Genomic DNA, 18,642 nt, shown 5'->3' with positions numbered 1-18,642 from the left:
AATTAGCAGTCGGGTGATAGACAGTAATGGGGGACAGCTTGTACAGATATCTCACTGACTGTTCCCATTGTGCTATCGCCCATGGTGCACTCGGGCCATAATCAGCTTTATTGGGGTTTCACACTCTCCACTTTTCACCCCACTTCCCTGACTCTTGCTGTGGTAAGGGTGCCTTCTGCACCCCCCCACCCCCCACCTCACACAAAAGACCACTCTTTGTGTACGAGCGTATACGCTGAGTGCTGGTTGCATAATAGCCTCACCCGATGCCCACACAGTCTAGGAGGGACATTGGATAGGGATATGGAGCAGGAACCCTGACTGATTCTTCCAGTTCGAGAATATTGAGACGAATTGAAATGTCCCTGGCAGATGTTTTTAAAAATACTTTGGAATTCTCTGCCCCGGTGGGCTGTAAATACTCAGTTGTTGAGCATATTCACGTTGAGAGCGATAGATTTTTGGACTCTAGGGGAAATCAAGGCATATGGGGAGCGGGCAGAAAAGTGGTTTTGAGGTCGTAGATCAGCCATGAACTTATTGAATCCCCATGGCCTCCTCCTGCTCCTATTTCTTATGTTCTTGCGTTCTGATATCAGCAGAGAAACGTTTGGTCGCCAAGCTTGCTTGGCCTTGGCGGAATGGTGGTTTGAGATGGCAATAAAGCACATTTCTCTTGTTGCTGTATCCTGTCCCCTCACCAAGTCCTATTCACCCATCACCCCTTGTGCTCACTGACCAATGCCTCGATCTTAAATCTCTCCATGGCCTCAGTTCTCCCTATTTCTGTAATCTCCAGCCTCGCTATGCCCAGAACACTGTTCCTCCAGCTCTAGCCACTTGCGAATCCCCTTTCCCTGCATGCCACCATTGCCGGCCGTGCCTTCAGCTCTCTAGGCCCTACACACTGGAAATCTCCACCTATCTACTTCCCGCTCCTTCCTTAACATCCTCCTTAAAGCTTCCCCTTCCCAATATCTCCTTCTTTGGCTCAGGGTCCATTATTGTCTGATTACACTGCGGTGAAGTGCCTTGGGGCACTTTTCTAGGTGAAAGTTGGTTGTAAATGTTATCGCCCTCTGGGGTAGCTTAGAGACGCACTTGTGGTAGAACAACACTTTGATCTGCTGCGAGTTTACATAGTGATGAGGTGACGAGAATTCAGTGTTTTCGGAGTGTAAACAAATTTTAGGAATGCTTGGGTAAAGGGTGGAAAAACAAGGAAGTTATGCTAAACATTTATAAAATGCTGGTTAGGCAATGGCTTAAGTATTGTAGCCAATTCTGGGTGCCACACTTTAGGAAGTATGTCATTGAAAGTTGGCATGCAGGTACAGCAGGTGGTGAAGGCAAATGGTATGTTGGCCTTCATAGCTAGGGGATTTGAGTATAGGAGCAGGGAGGTCTTACTGCAGTTGTACAGGGCCTTGGTGAGGCCACACCTAGAATATTGTGTTCAGTTCTGGTCTCCTAATCTGAGGAAAAGGAAGGACATTCTTGCAATTGAGGGACTGCAGCGAAGGTTCACCAGACTGATTCCCGGAATGGCAGGACTGACATATGAGGAGAGACTGGGTCGACTGGGCCTTTATACACTGGAATTTAGAAGGATGAGAGGGGATCTCCTTGAAACATATAAAATTCTGACGGGATTGGACCAGTTAGATGCAGGAAGAATGTTCCCGATGTTGGGGATGTCCAGAACCAGGGGACACTGTCTTAGGATAAGGGGTAAGCCATTTAGGACCGAGATGAGGAGAAACTTCTTCACTCAGAGAAGTGTGAACCTGTGGAATTCCCTACCGCAGAGAGTTGTTGAGGCCAGTTCATTGGATATATTCAAGAGGGAGTTAGATGTGGCCCTTACGGCTAAAGGGATCAAGGGGTATGGAGAGAAAGCAGGAAAGGGGTACTGAAGGAATGATCAGCCATGATCTTATTGAATGGTGGTGCAGGCTCGAAGGGCCAAATGGCCCACTCCTGCACCTATTTTCTATGTTTCTATGTTTCTAAGCCCTTGGAGAGAGTGCAGAGGTGTTTTACTAGATTGTTTCCAGGGATTTGGAGAAACTGGAGAAGCTGGGATTGTTCTCCTTAGAGCAGAGAAGATTAAGAGGAGATTTGATAGAGGTGTTCAAAATCATGAGGGGTTTTGATCGAGTAAATAGGAGAAACGGTTTACAGTGGCAGGAGGGTTGGTAACCAGAGGGACACAGATTTTTGGTGATTGGCAAAAGAAGCATTGGCAACATAAGGAAAATGTTCACGCAAAGAATTGTGATCTGGAACGCACGGCCTGAAAGGGCGATGGAAGCAGATTCAGTAATAACTTTCACAAGGGAATTGGATAAATACTGGATGGGGAAAAATGAGCAGGGTAGAGCAGGGGAGTGGAACTAATTGGATAGCTCTTTCAAAGAGCCAGCACAGGCATGATGGGCCGAATGGTCTCTGTAATGTATGCACCTGTGAGTATGCTCACAGGTTTGTAGAGCTGTTTCACCCTGTGCGGAGGGGAGCGGGCAGGTCGGAGGGCCTCCTCGTAGGCCTACTCCTGGGCATGGCCAAGGGCAGCAGGCGGTCGAGGGGGTCATTCAGCCCGACTGCCCGCCTCTCTTCCGCGGTTACACCTGAGCCAGGGTGTCTCTGGAGATGGAGCACGCGGTGTCCACCGGTACGCTCGCGGCCTTCCGTGAGAGGCGGGCGCCGGAGGGACTGGAGTGCATCGTCACCCTCGGCAACCAAATTTTAATTTGACCGTTTAAAGTTTAATTTGTTTAAATTGTCAGTTTTAGTGCCCCTTTAATAATGGGGGCACTTGATTATGGTTTCAACAGAAATAGATGTAGAGCTGCTGCATTGTGAGTGGCTTACAATCATGTGATGTTCACAAGACTCAATAAAACCCCAGTCAGTTGGGTCTAGGTCATCCATGATGAGGTATGCAGTTGTGAGCCGAGTGGATGAACTGGTAATGTGTCGTGTGATTGTTAAACCTTTGTTAATAAACCAACTAGTTCTTAATAGCAATGTGTAGCTATGAATTCTTAAGTAAAGAGCCCATGAAGCAAATACATTACAGTCTCCCTCTCAGCTGTATGACTATTATTCTATGTAATGAATGGGCTACTGGCCTGTAAACTCTGTATTTACTGTGAAAGTAAAAACTCAAATATCCGTGTAACAGATGCATAGGGAAGATGTTTTCTTCGCTCAGCGAGTTTGGCTCCTTTTATTCTAAGCGACCCACTGTGTGGGTCAGGAGGGGACGATAGCGAGATGCTTGCAGGAGCAGCTACTCCTGAGGTTCCTGGAGATGGCTCTCTGGGTCAGTGTCGCCACCTCCAGGGACACAGCGGCACTGCAGCTCCTCACAATTCCAAAAACGAATGGGAACGTTTTTAGGATTGGACAGGAAGCCGTCGTATCCAACAAGTCGGACCCTTCCACCTGCCTCCACAGCCCTTCTCCCCACTTGTTTCTTAAATCCATTTACATGGCCCACTTCAGTGGCTTCCAGGTGATTCTCTCCACAACTCTGTTACTACTTGAAAAGAAAGAAGGAAAACTTACATTTTTGATCCTTTTCGTGATCTCTGGATGTCCCAAACACTTCCGAACCAATTAAAGTACTTTTGAACTGTAGGAAACGCGGCAGAAAATTTGCACACAGCAAGCTCCATAAACAGCAATGTGATAATGATCAGATAATCTGTTTTTTAGTGATGTTGTTTGAGGGGTACATATTGTGCAGGACACAGGGGAGAACTCCCCTGTTCTTCTTTGAATAGTGCTTTGGGATCTTTTACGTCCACCTGAGAAGACAGACAGGGCCTCGGTTTAAAGTCTTCTCCGACAGTGCAGCAGTCCCTCAGTACCACCCCTCCGACAGTGCAGCAGTCCCTCAGTACCCGCCCCTCCGACAGTGCGGCGCTCCCTCAGTACCGCCCCTCCGACAGTGCGGCGCTCCCTCAGTACTGCCCCTCCGACAGTGCGGTGCTCCATCAGTACTGCCCCTCCGACAGTGCGGCGCTCCATCAGTACTGCCCCTCCAACAGTGCGGCGCTCCCTCAGTACTGCCCCTCCAACAGTGCGGCGCTCCCTCAGTACCGCCCCTCCGACAGTGCAGCACTCCCTCAGTACTGCCCCTCCGACAGTGCGGCACTCCCTCAGTACCGCCCCTCCGACAGTGCGGCGCTCCCTCAGTACTGCCCCTCCGACAGTGCGGCACTCCCTCAGTACTGCCCCTCCGACAGTGCGGCACTCCCTCAGTACTGCCCCTCCGACAGTGCAGCACTCCCTCAGTACTGCCCCTCCGACAGTGCGGCACTCCCTCAGTACCGCCCCTCCAACAGTGCGGCGCTCCCTCAGTACTGGCATCGGGAGTGTCAGCCTGGATTATAGGCCAAGTTTCTGGAGTGTGACTTTAACCCATGACCTTCTGATCCAGGGGTGGGAATTTTGGGTGGAAACATTGTGGGGCCAAATCTCCTGAGGGCTCTGTGTCCGGACGCAGCGTGCTATCCTGTCACCCTGTAATGGCCCAGCTCTGTCTCTCTAGGGATTCCTAGGATGCGGTAAAGGGGCGGAGATCCAGTGTTGCAGGTCTCCACATCTCGCCCTGCCTGAACTATGCCCCCAGAGAGTCAGCGTTCCTCAGGCACATACCGCAGTAAAAATGGCCCCTCTGTCTGACCCTGTATAAAGTATTAATACCTGTAAAAGCTTGCGACTGCAGGGTCATTTATGTAAATGATGCACTTATAGGGGGTCTTTGTCGAATAGTGTAAAGCAGGCGCTATCGAATCAGCCACTTGTTATAAGAACATAAAAAATAGAAGCAGGAGTTGGCCATTCGGCCCCTCGAACCTCCGCCATTCACTAAGATCACGGCTGATCTGATCTTGTCCTCAACTGCACTTCCCCGCCCGCTCCCCATAACCCTTCACTCCCTTATCGTTCAAAAATCTGTCTTAACTCCACCTTAAATATATTCAATGACCCAACCTCCACAGCTCTCTGGGGCAGAGAATGCCACAGATTCACATCCCTCTATAATGGACTATAATCTACCCTGGTCTCTAAGGAAAATGTGAGGTTATCCACTTTGGTGGGAAAAATAAAAAAGCAAATTATTATTTTAACGGAGATGAGGAGGAATTTCTTCTCTCAGAGGGACGTGAATCTGGAATCCTACTCCTATTTCTTATGTTCTTATGGTCTCTGAGAGAAGAAATTCCTCCTCAACTCAGTTTTAAATGGGCGACCCCTTATTCTGAAACTGTGCCCCCTAGTTCTAGATTCCCCCGAATCATATATATCCCTCCCAAATGTTTCTAGTAACTTCATTGGAAGTGAAGATCGGGAGCGATATATAATGGGCGGCTGATCGATACCGCCCGATTTACACTCGCCTAAAGTCAAAATTACCCCAGTTGTCTGCAAAAAGAGATGAGCAGCAGTATTCTGTGTGAGTGCTGTCTCCTGTAGTGCAAGGTGTATGCTGTCCTTCCCCCACCGTCCGCAGCCCCCCCTCCCCCAAACCTCAGTGTGCTGCTGATGCTATGAGTATGTTAATTGTTTAAAGTGAAGGAAATCGAACGCACTTGTTTCCTCCCCGCACATGTACCAGGACGGGATCCTGCTTGGGGCAGTCGGAGCATACGACTGGAATGGAGCAGTGGTGAAAGAAACTGTCCACGGTCACGTCATCACGTCGCGAGAAGCCCTGAACCAAGAGTTTCCCAAAGCTTTGAAGAACCATGCCGCCTACCTGGGTATGTGTTGTGTGACTTACTGTGCCGTGCAATGTGCCAATCGGTGTCCGCTTATACTCAAACTGGTATCGAGTTTACCTTTCGTTGTATAATATATATCATGGAGATTATTCAATTCCTCATTTTTATTTCACCTACAAAAGACCTGGGGTCCCTAAAATTATCTGTGGGTTTCCCTGGTCTCTCTGTAACTTCGATGGGAGATGGAATTTCAGGTTGTGAGAATGGTCCGACTATGGCCCATTGTCCACTCTCACCTGCTCCAGCAGCTCAAGGGCAATGAGCCGGGCCAAAGTTCTGCAGTTGGAGCCCCTCGCCCTCATTTGGACAGGTTACTGGCACGTGAAGTGCTTGGCCTGTAGGAAACTTAGCTGTGAAATCCAGCAAGGCAGCATCATTTAAAGGGCTGCAGCTCACGATAATGAAACGGAAAATGGAAAGGAGCGCGGCGGGGTCTGAAACAACTGCTGCCTGCAGTCAGTGTTCAGAGCAGAGTGCTGCAGAGTACGGGGTTGGCGGGGGGGGGGCGCGCGGGGGGCGAGGGGTAGGTGATGAAGCGGTTCTTTGATCTTCTGGACCGGGCCCTCAACCTCAACCTCAACCTCAACCTGACGTGAGCTCTCCTTGTTCCAGGTTACACGGTGTCGTCCGTGAGGTGGAGGACTGGTCAACGTGTCTACGTCGCAGGGGCTCCCAGATTCAAGCACAAAGGCAAGGTTATTCTCTTCAATCTGGACCGAGATGGAAATTTGACTATTCATCAATCCCTGATCGGAGAACAGGTGGGGGCTCGCGAGCACTTGCATTCACTCTCATGTGCACTCACACCCACGCACACTCGCTCTCATGTGCACTCACACTCGCTCTCATGCACACACACACACTCTCATGCACACTCACACCCACGCACACTCGCTCTCATGTGCACTCACACTCGCTCTCATGTGCACTCACACTCGCTCTCATGCACACACACACACTCTCATGCACACTCACACCCACGCACACTCGCTCTCATGTGCACTCACACTCGCTCTCATGCACATACACACACTCTCATGCACACTCACACCCACGCACACTCGCTCTCATGTGCACTCACACTCGCTCTCATGCACACACACTCACTCTCATGCACACTCACACCCACGCACACTCACTCTCATGCTCACAATCACACTCGCTCTCATGCACACTCACTCATACTCACACTCGCTCTCGCGCGCACAGACGCACAGCTATCTTTTCATCCTTTGTAGAGATTAGGCCCATGTTTGGTCTGTACTGCCGAGGACAGACTGACCCTCTATATTCACAGGAATACCACTCCTCGTAATTTAACCCTTTAAGCCCTGGTATATCCTTCCTGAGGTGGGGTCTGAGCAAGTCTCTGTACAACTGGCGTATCACTTCCTCCCCTTTGTATTCCGGCCCTATTGAGATAAAGACCAACATTCCATGAGCATTGGCAGCTGCTCCCCTCCCTGACCTAGGGGCACTGAAGTCCGTTGTTGCACTCCAAATGGTGCTGAGGGTTAGATCCTAGGGTCGCGTGATGCGTGTGCGGTACTTACACACTAGCTCAGACCCCAAAATGCTCAATGTGCTCTTTATATATCGGGTTTTCCAGGAATTCTAGACACACAAAACATAAGAAACAGGAGCACGAGTAGACCATTTGGCCCCTCAAGCCTGCTCCACCATTCAATAAGATCACGGCTGATCTGATCTTGGGCTCAGCTCCACTTCCCTTCCCACTCCCCATAACCCTTGACTCCCTTAACGTTCAAAAATCTGTCTATCTCCACCTTAAATATATTCAATGACCCAGCCTCCACAGCTCTCTGGGGCAGAGAATTCCAAAGATTCACGACCCTCTGAGAGAAGAAATTCCTCCTCATTTCTGTTTTAAATGGGCGACCCCTTATTCTGAAACTATGCCCCCTGGTTCTAGATTCTCCCACGAGGGGAAACATCCTCTCTGCATCTACCTTGTCCAGCCCCCTCAGAATCTTATATGTTTCAATAAGATCACCTCTCATTCATCTAAACTCCAATGACTATAGGCCCAACCTATTCAACCTTTCCTCAAAAGGCAACCCCTTCATCAACCCCTTACAGGTCCACTGCTAGTGTTTCAGTAATTCAGGTGCAACGTACCGAATCCAGAACTCCAAAGACCGGAATTGCCCAAAAACCGGACATTTTGTGCATAGCTGATGGAGTCGTCTGGAATGTGGAATTATTCTCTGAAAACCAAACTCGAAATATGGCACGGATCGGTTGAGGATTCCAATTTCAGACAAGAAAACCAAGTCTGAAATCCAGAACCCTTGACCGAATTCGTGGCGGATTTTGGACCTCGCCGCTCAAAACCCAGCACAGATTCGGAAGATAGACAAGAAGGGAAAGGAGGTGGGGTAGCTCTGTTAATAAAGGATGATATCAGGGCAGTTGTGAGAGATGATATTGGCTCTAATGAACAAAATGTTGAATCATTGTGGGTGGAGATTAGAGATAGTAAGGGGAAAAAGTCACTGGTGGGCGTAGTTTATAGGCCCCCAAATAATAACTTCACGGTGGGGCAGACAATAATCAAGGGAATAGTGGAGGCATGTGAAAAAGGAACGGCAGTAGTCATGCGGATGACACTAAGTTGGGTGGCAGTGTGAGCTGCGAGGAGGATGCTGTGAGGCTGCAGAGCGACTTGGATAGGTTAGGTGAGTGGGCAAATGCATGGCAGATGAAGTATAATGTGGATAAATGTGAGGTTATCCACTTTGGTGGTAAAAACAGAGAGACAGACTATTATCTGAATGGTGACAGATTAGGAAAAGGGGAGATGCAACGAGACCTGGGTGTCATGGTGCATCAGTCATTGGCATGCAGGTGCAGCAGGCGGTTAAGAAAGCAAATGGCATGTTGGCCTTCATAGCGAGGGGATTTGAGTACAAGGGCAGGGAGGTGTTGCTACAGTTGTACAGGGCATTGGTGAGGCCACACCTGGAGTATTGTGTACAGTTTTGGTCTCCTAACCTGAGGAAGGACATTCTTGCTATTGAGGGAGTGCAGCGAAGGTTCACCAGACTGATTCCCGGGATGGTGGGACTGACCTATCAAGAAAGACTGGATCAACTGGGCTTGTATTCACTGGAGTTCAGAAGAATGAGAGGGGACCTCATAGAAACATTTAAAATTCTGACGGGGTTAGACAGGTTAGATGCAGGAAGAATGTTCCCAATGTTGGGGAAGTCCAGAACCAGAGGTCACAGTCTAAGGATAAGGGGGAAGCCATTTCGGACCGAGATGCGGAGGAACTTCTTCACCCAGAGAGTGGTGAACCTGTGGAATTCTCTACCACAGAAAGTTGTTGAGGCCAATTCACTAAATATATTCAAAAAGGAGTTAGATGAGGTCCTTACTACTAGGGGGATCAAGGGGTATGGCGAGAAAGCAGGAATGGGGTACTGAAGTTGAATGTTCAGCCATGAACTCATTGAATGGCGGTGCAGGATAGAAGGGCCGAATGGCCTACTCCTGCACCTATTTTCTATGTTTCTATGTTTCTATATCGATTGGTCAAATCAAATTGCACGGGGTAGCCTTGACGAGGAATTCATAGAATGCATACGGGATTGTTTCTCAGAACAGTATGTTACAGAACCTACAAGGGAGCAAGCTATCTTAGATCTGGTCCTGTGTAATGAGACAGGAAAAATAAACATCTCCAAGTAAAAGATCCCCTCGGAATGAGTGCTCACAGTATGGTTGAATTTGTAATACAGATTGAGGGTGAGGAAGTAGTGTCTCAAACGAGCGTACTATGCTTAAACAAAGGGGACTACAGTGGGATGAGGGCAGAGTTGGCTAAAATAGACTGGGAACACAGACTAAACGGTGGCACAATTGAGGAACAGTGGAGGACTTTCAAGGAGCTCTTTCATAGTGCTCAACAAAAATATATTCCAGTGAAAAAGAAGAGCGGTAAGAGAAGGGATAACCAGCCGTGGATAACCAAGGAAATAAAGGAGAGTATCAAATTAAAAACCAATGCGTATAAGGTGGCCAAGGTTAGTGGGAAACTAGAAGATTGGGAAAATTTTAAACGACAGCAAAGAATGACTAAGAAAGCAATAAAGAAAGGAAAGATAGATTACGAAAGTAAACTTGCGCAAAACACAAAAACAGATAGTAAAAGCTTTTACCGATATATAAAATGGAAAAGAGTGACTAAAGTAAATGTTGGTCCCTTAGAAGATGAGAAGGGGGATTTAATAATGGGAAATGTGGAAATGGCTGAGACCTTAAACAATTATTTTGCTTCGATCTTCACAGTGGAAGACACAAAAACCATTCCAAAAATTGCTGGTCACGGGAATGTGGGAAGGGAGGACCTTGAGAGAATCACTATCACTAGGGAGGTAGTGCTGGACAGACTAATGAGACTCAAGGTAGACAAGTCCCCTGGTCCTGATGAAATGCATCCCAGGGTATTAAAAGAGATGGTGGAAGTTATAGCAGATGCATTCGTTATAATCTACCAAAATTCTCTGGACTCTGGGGAGGTACCAGCGGATTGGAAAGCAGCTAATGTAACGCCTCTGTTTAAAAAAGGGGGCAGACAAAAGGCAGGTAACTATAGGCCGGTTAGTTTAACATCTGTAGTGGGGAAAATGCTTGAAGCTATCATTAAGGAAGAAATAGCGGGACATCTAGATAGGAATATTGCAATCAAGCAGACGCAACATGGATTCATGAAGGAGAAATCATGTTTAACTAATTTACTGGAATTCTTTGAGGATATAATGAGCATGGTGGATAGAGGTGTACTGATGGATGTGGTGTATTTAGATTTCCAAAAGGCATTCGATAAGGTGCCACACAAGGTTACTGCAGAGGATAAAGGTACGCGGAGTCAGAGGAAATGTATTAGCATGGATAGAGAATTGGCTGGCTAACAGAAAGCAGAGAGTCGGGATAAATGGGTCCTTTTCGGGTTGGAAATCGGTGGTTAGTGGTGTGCCACAGGGATCGGTGCTGGGACCACAACTGTTTACAATATACATAGATGACCTGGAAGAGGGGACAGAGTGTAGTGTAACAAAATTTGCAGATGGCACAAAGATTAGTGGGAAAGCGGGTTGTGTAGAGGACACAGAGAGGCTGCAAAGAGATTTAGATAGGTTAAGCGAATGGGCTAAGGTTTGGCAGATGGAATACAATGTCGGAAAATGTGAGGTCATCCACCTTGGGGGAAAAAAACAGTAAAAGGGAATATTATTTGAATGGGGAGAAATTACAACATGCTGCGGTGCAGAGGGACCTGGGGGTCCTTGTGCATGAAACTCTTTTAAAATTGCATTCAAATGGCCCGTACAGGGATCAAACCAGCTACTTTTAGCGTTAGTAGCACCATGCTCTAACCAACTAAGCTAACTGACCACAAATCCCAAAAAGTTAGTTTGCAGGTGCAGCAGGTAATCAGGAAGGCGAATGGGATGTTGGCCTTCATTGCGAGAGGGATGGAGTACAAAAGCAGGGAGGTCCTGCTGCAACTGTACAGGGTATTGGTGAGGCCGCACCTGGAGTACTGTGTGCAGTTTTGGTCACCTTACTTAAGGAAGGATATACTAGCTTTGGAGGGGGTACAGAGACGATTCACTAGGCTGATTCCGGAGATGAGGGGGTTACCATATGATGATAGATTGAGTAGACTGGGTCTTTACTCGTTGGAGTTCAGAAGGATGAGGGGTGATCTTATAGAAACATTTAAAATAATGAAAGGGATAGACAAGATAGAGGCAGAGAGGTTGTTTCCACTGGTCAGGGAGACTAGAACTAGGGGGCACAGCCTCAAAATACGGGGGAGCCAATTTAAAACCGAGTTGAGAAGGAATTTCTTCTCCCAGAGGGTTGTGAATCTGTGGAATTCTCTGCCCAGGGAAGCAGTTGAGGCTAGCTCATTGAATGTATTCAAATCACAGATAGATAGATTTTTAACCAATAAAGGAATTAAGGGTTACGGGGAGCGGGCGGGTAAGTGGAGCTGAGTCCACGGCCAGATCAGCCATGATCTTATTGAATGGCGGAGCAGGCTCGAGGGGCTAGATGGCCTACTCCTGTTCCTAATTCTTATGTTCTTATGTTATGATCTATGAGTATTCTGGATTTCAGACTATTGATTTTCTTGTCTGGAATCCGGTAAAACCCAAAAACTGGAATGCACTCCGTCCTGAGGACTCCGATGTTATACCTGTACACATTTCATGTAAATATTTGTGGAAATTTTGCACTTGCTTTGCAAGCACATTTTCAGTTAAACAAGTTGAAAATTCTCACATTTTTAATGTCCGAAACCTTAACTGGCTGTACCCGGGAAGGGGCAGGGGGCACAATGTCTGATAAGCAGGATGAATTGGACTGAACCTGCTGTTACAGATCGGATCCTATTTTGGAAGTGAGGTTTGCCCGGTGGATGTGAATGGTGATGATGTGACGGATGTGCTGTTGGTCGCAGCGCCCATGTACCTCGGAGCCAGCAGCAAGGAGACCGGAAAGGTTTATATTTACAGAGTGCAGGAGGTAAGCAGGGAGCAGTAAGCTTATGGCTGTTGTGCCAGGTTACACACACACATGCATACGCACACACGCACGCACATACATACAAACACGCACACACAGTGGAAAAGAACATAAATATGTCGGGGTTCGAAATGTATCAAAGCCTCTCTCTGACGTACAGGTATTCAGAGCTCCACACATACATGCACGAATACATGCAAATATGCATATGCACACACGCACATACACGTGCATATATACACGCTCGCCGACATACATACAGACAGGCGCGCGCACAACTTTTGTTAAAAATCACGTTGTGGAAATTGGGCAGTGTATTTTCACCTGTTCTGTTCCCACTTCCTAATGGGTATGTGCAGGAGGATTTCTTCCCGTCGTTACTGTGGCAACGTACGGTTGTTTGGGCTAGAAATTCAGTCAGAGGGCACCTGGGGCACTAATATCACCGGGCGCTAAATTTAGCGCCAGAAGATTTTGAGCACCGGGCCCAGCAAAATTCAGTATCAGCGCCCTAAGGGGAGCGCTCCACACTGATGATCCCGTGCTAAAGAGCCGGCTTCGTAGTGCCCTGAGAGAGGCCTCCCTTCAAAAAGAAGTCAGACCCAAAGTCACAAACAATATTCCCTGTACATTACTCAACCCAAATAAAGTTAAATCTCAACAAAACCAAAATCCAAAAATCAGTCACATTTACCCGATGCAGTCATGCCTTCCTGCAGCCCCCCGGGACAGCTTTGCACGGCAGGCTTTCTCCGGCGAGGTCACCACCGGTCGCTAAAAGCGTGGCGAGTAAACCAAAGTTTGCTTCCGTGGCGCTACCGGGGGCGTTATGCACCGGCGCAACACTCCAGGGCGAAACTCCTCAGCGCCGCCGGTAACTGAACACTGAAGTTGCCGAGCGGCACTGCTGTCGACACTCACTGGCGCTAACCCTCGCGGTGGGTGCTATCCAACCGAATCTTTCAACAATAACTTCCGCGTGATTCAGGCCCGAGTGGTTTTTCAACAGCAGCTTTTGATATATTGACTAATGACATGTTGTTCTTGTATAACTGTTCTACAATATTACACTAAATGACAAGCAATTAATAACAACCTGGTTTTCCGCGAACTCAAGATGGTTAAGCTGACGTCCGCCACTAGCCTGTGGACCTCCCAATGTCCCGGGAGTGCGAACCTTTGAAAGGGGGGGTGCTCTATCTTTACACTATTCGGCTGTCTTGGGCTGCATCTCTGTGCTTATCTTCTCGTTATTGTATGTCCCACAAAGAGCCGAGAGCCAGCACATCACAAGGACTTTTTAACTTGCCTATACAATGGCAGGGCATGATGGGAAAATGGTCAACTAGTCATGGTCAATGTTGTGACAGTATGAGTATAATATGAAAAGGTCGCTGACTGCCTTTTCCTGTTCCTGGCAGTTTGCCCTTTCGTTCAGCGATACCCTGCGCACCAGTCTCAAGCCGCAGGATGCCCGCTTCGGGTTCACCCTCATCGCAGTGCCCGACCTGAATTACGATGCGTTTAACGACGTGGTTGTCGGAGCCCCGCTGGAGGACGGTCACCGCGGTGCGGTGTACATCTATCACGGTCACCAGGACACCATCCTCCCGACCTACAAACAGGTCAGTGTGCAGGGCCAGGGGGGCAACTCGTGGAGAGACTGAGAAGCTGGGGTTGTTCACCTTGGGGCGGGGAAGGTTAAGGGCAGATTTGATAGAGGTGTTCAAAATTATAAAGAGTAGATCGGGAGAAACAGTTCCCACTGACAGGAGAGGCGTTAACCAGCGGACACAGACTTAGGATAATTGGGGGAGATGAGGAGAATTTTTTTCACACATCGAGTTGTTGTGATCTGGATCTCGTTGGCTGTAAGGGCAGTGGGAGCAGATTCAATAGTGACTTTCAAACCGGGAATTGGATAAATACTTGAGGCGGAAAATTTGCCTGGGAGTGGGACTAATTGGAAAAGCTCTTTCGTCGTATTCGATTTGGGGCTTGGTGTTTACAGGGAGGAGGCAGAGCACTGGTGAGCGGGAGTGAGTGAGAAATGTTCCACTCGATGATCACAGTAACTTTCTGTTCTCCCAGAGAATTGCTGCCTCGGCCCTGGACCCGGGACTTCGGTATTTTGGCCGCAGTGCGGACGGACAGATGGACGTGGATGGAGACGGACTGATCGACGTGGCAGTGGGAGCTCTCGGCAAGGCCGTGGTCTTTGGGTCAGTCGCAGACATGGCTCCAGGCTGCCTATTATGTCCTGTGTCCCAAGCCTGTCTCTCGGGTTTTAATCTTTATTTAAAAGCTCGGGTCCCCTGATGGCTCGGGGGTGAGATAGGAGATTGCCGAGCCATGCAGACTGAGAAGACCCCAATTCAATCCCTGTTCTCTGCTGCACCTGTCGATTTCAGTCGGGTGGGAGTGGTGCCACAATGGGCTACGATACCCCTGGGTTAGGGAGGAGCCCCTGCTCCTTATCACCATTCATTGACAGGCGTCTGCCTTGGCCAAGTGGGAGCACTCTCCCTTCTGAGTCACAGGTTGTGACTTCACAGTCCGCTGCACAGTCAGAGGGGCAGCACTGAGGGAGCGCCGCACTGTCGGAGGGGCAGTACTGAGGGAGTGCTGCACTGTCGGAGGGGCAGTACTGAGGGAGCGCCGCACTGTCGGAGGGGTGGTACTGAGGGAGTGCCGCACTGTCGGAGGGGCAGCACTGAGGGAGCGCCGCACTGTCGGAGGGGCAGTACTGAGGGAGCGCCGCACTGTCGGAGGGGTGGTACTGAGGGAGTGCCGCGCTGTCGGAGGGGCAGTACTGAGGGAGCGCCGCACTGTCGGAGGGGTGGTACTGAGGGAGTGCCGCACTGTCGGAGGGGCAGCACTGAGGGAGCGCCGCACTGTCGGAGGGGCAGTACTGAGGGAGTGCCGCACTGTCGGAGGGGTGGTACTGAGGGAGTGCCGCGCTGTCGGAGGGGCAGTACTGAGGGAGCGCCGCACTGTCGGAGGGGTGGTACTGAGGGAGTGCTGCACTGTCGGAGGGGCAGCACTGAGGGAGCGCCGCACTGTCGGAGGGGCAGTACTGAGGGAGTGCCGCACTGTCGGAGGGGCAGTACTGAGGGAGCGCCGCACTGTCGGAGGGGCGGTACTGTGGGAGCGCAGTACTGTCGGAGGGGCAGTACTGAGGGAGTGCCGCACTGTCGGAGGGGCGGTACTGAGGGAGCGCCGCACTGTCGGAGGGGCAGTACTGAGGAAACGCCGCACTGTCGGAGGGGCGGTACTGAGGGAGCGCCGCACTGTCGGAGGGGCAGTACTGAGGGAGCACCGCACTGTCGGAGAGGCAGTACTGAGGGAGCGTCGCACTGTCGGAGGGGCAGTACTGAGGGAGTGCCGCACTGTCGGAGGGGCGGTACTGAGGGAGCGCCGCACTGTAGGAGGGACAGTACTGAGGGAGTGCCGCACTGTCGGAGGGGCAGTATTGAGAGCGTACCGCACTGTCGGAGGGGCAGTACTGAGGGAGTGCCGCACTGTTGGAGGGGCAGTATTGAGGGCGTACCGCACAGTCGGAGGGCCAATACTGAGGGAGTGCCGCACTGTTGGAGGGGCGGTACTGAGGGAGCGCCGCACTGTCGGAGAGGCAGTACTGAGGGAGTGCCGCACTGTTGGAGGAGCAGTGCTGAGGGAACGCCGCACTGTCAGAGGGGCAGTACTGAGGGAGCCCCGCACTGTCAGAGGGGCAGTACTGAGGGAGCGCCGCGCTGGATGAGATGTTAAACCGAGGCCCCGCCTGCCCTCGGATGGACGTTCAAGGTCCCACGGCGCTATTTTGAAGAAGAGCAGGAGAGTTCTCCTCATGTCCTGAGGACCATATTTATTCCTCAACCAAGATCACTGAATCAGATAATCTGGTCATTATCTTACTGCTGTTTGTGGGAGCTTGCTGTCACGAAAGATACTATATAAATGAAAGTTGTTCCTTCCTCCGAGTCCGAATTCGCTGGCTAGCCTGTCTATATATTCCCCACACACTGTGTAAACTGCTCACCTTCCTATCTCTTGTAAAGTTTGATTGTCAAATATATTGGGGTTTAGATTACTTTGAATATGTCGACAAAATCTCCCAAGCCCCATACAATCCAGAAACCGACTGACTGACTACAGAAACTTTTAAATTGTGTGTTTCGAGTTGAAAGGATGTGCTTAATCTCTCCTCTTTAATATTTCTGAGTTAAACTTGTTTTCCAAAAATAGTTCGACATCGCAAATTCATGAGCAATGCCGTGTTGTGAGTTAACCAGACACATTTAAAAGTCCACTGTACCGTCAAATCCAGGAACGTTACCCCTTACAACCCGCATCAGCACTACACTAACTTTAATCTGTTCTGCAGCAGTACTGGCAACGATAGCTGGCGATCAGTGCCAGGATGTTCAGTACCTGTTCCGTGGGTGTAGCTGGAATTGTTTTGTGCTATTGTGAAATCATTATGAACTGCTTCACTGTCGCTCTCTGGACCTGGGCCACTCCCTGTGCAACCTCGGGGAGCTCAGCGGAACCTGTCTGGGTCCAAACGCAGTGGGAGCCCCCTTTAATTATTGCAAGGTTCAGTCTGGGTATGACCAAGTTAAAATATTAAATCTGGAGAGTGCTTCTGGTCTAAATCACAAAAGGGAATTCCCGGCTGTTAGAATTCCCGGCTCTCTGTCTCACACACACTCCTCCTATGTACAGTACAGATATAACTGGCTCCTGTTCTCTTTTCCACCGTGCAATCTTACATGTCTCTCTTTTCCATTCATTCTCTCTCTCTCTCTCTCGTGTGTTCCCTCTGTGTCGTGCAGCGAGATCTAGCACTTACTGTCTTTTTTACTCTTCTGTCCCCGCACTCTCTCTCGCTCCCTCCCTCTGCGTGCATTCTCTTCCTCCCCCCCGCGCTCTTTTTCTCCCTCCCCCGTGCACTCTTATCTCTCCCCCCGCGTGCTCTCTCACCCTCCCCCGTGCTCTCTTTCTCTCTCTCTCCCTCATCCCGCGCTCTCTCTTCCTCCCCTGCGCTCTCTCTCCCTCCCCTGTGCTCCTATGGAGTGGAGGGTAGCCAATGTAACCCCACTTTTTAAAAAAGGAGGGAGAGAGAAAACAGGGAATTATAGACCGGTCAGCCTGACATCGGTAGTGGGTAAAATGATGGAATCAATTATTAAGGATGTCATAGCAACGCATTTGGAAAGAGGTGACATAATAGGTCCAAGTCAGCATGGATTTGTGAAAGGGAAATCATGCTTGACAAATCTTCTGGAATTTTTTGAGGCTGTTTCCAGTAGAGTGGACAAGGGAGAACAAGTTGATGTGGTGTATTTGGACTTTCAGAAGGCTTTCGACAAGGTCCCACACAAGAGATTAATGTGCAAAGTTAGAGCACATGGGATTGGGGGTAGTGTGCTAACGTGGATTGAGAACTGGTTGTCAGACAGGAAGCAAAGAGTAGGAGTAAATGGGTACTTTTCGGAATGGCAGGCAGTGACTAGTGGGGTACCGCATGGTTCTGTGCTGGGGCCCCAGCTGTTTACACTGTACATTAATGATTTAGACGAGGGGATGACACTAAGTTGGGTGGCAGTGTGAGCTGCGAGGAGGATGCTATGAGGCTGCAGAGTGACTTGGATAGGTTAGGTGAGTGGGCAAATGCATGGCAGATGAAGTATAATGTGGATAAATGTGAGATTATCCACTTTGGTGGTAAAAACAGAGAGACAGACTATTATCTGAATGGTGACAGATTAGGAAAAGGGGAGGTGCAACGAGACCTGGGTGTCATGGTATATCAGTCATTGAAGGTTGGCATGCAGGTACAGCAGGCGGTTAAGAAAGCAAATGGCATGTTGGCCTTCATAGCGAGGGGATTTGAGTACAGGGGCAGGGAGGTGTTGCTACAGTTGTACAGGGCCTTGGTGAGGCCACACCTGGAGTATTGTGTACAGCTTTGGTCTCCTAACTTGAAGGACATTCTTGCTATTGAGGGAGTGCAGCGAAGGTTCACCAGACTGATTCCCGGGATGGCGGGACTGACATATCAAGAAAGACTGGATCAACTGGGCTTGTATTCACTGGAGTTCAGAAGAATGAGAGGGGATCTCATAGAAAAGTTTTAAATTCTGACGGGGTTAGACAGGTTAGATGCAGGAAGAATGTTCCCAATGTTGGGGAAGTCCAGAACCAGGGGACACAGTCTAAGGATAAGGGGTAAGCCATTTAGGACCGAGATGAGGAGAAACTTCTTCTCACCCAGAGAGTG

At 49.4% G+C, this 18,642-nt stretch overlaps 1 protein-coding gene across 2 annotated transcripts in view; it reads left to right on the top strand.

Annotated features, from left to right (window-relative positions):
• The window catches only part of itga10 (integrin, alpha 10), a 170,462-nt gene that overhangs the window by 93,200 nt on the left and 58,620 nt on the right, over positions 1-18,642 (top strand). For both annotated transcript variants that reach the window (XM_070868514.1, XM_070868515.1), the window contains exons 11-15: positions 5,633-5,777; positions 6,411-6,559; positions 12,216-12,359; positions 13,781-13,984; positions 14,451-14,581. In XM_070868514.1, the coding sequence (XP_070724615.1) occupies positions 5,633-5,777; positions 6,411-6,559; positions 12,216-12,359; positions 13,781-13,984; positions 14,451-14,581 (773 nt within the window). The remainder of the gene's footprint in view (positions 1-5,632; positions 5,778-6,410; positions 6,560-12,215; positions 12,360-13,780; positions 13,985-14,450; positions 14,582-18,642) is intronic.

The sequence above is a fragment of the Pristiophorus japonicus genome, chromosome 30 (assembly GCF_044704955.1).
Source record: "Pristiophorus japonicus isolate sPriJap1 chromosome 30, sPriJap1.hap1, whole genome shotgun sequence".
NCBI lineage: Eukaryota > Metazoa > Chordata > Chondrichthyes > Pristiophoridae > Pristiophorus > Pristiophorus japonicus.
This window is presented reverse-complemented; position numbering and strand designations above follow the sequence as displayed.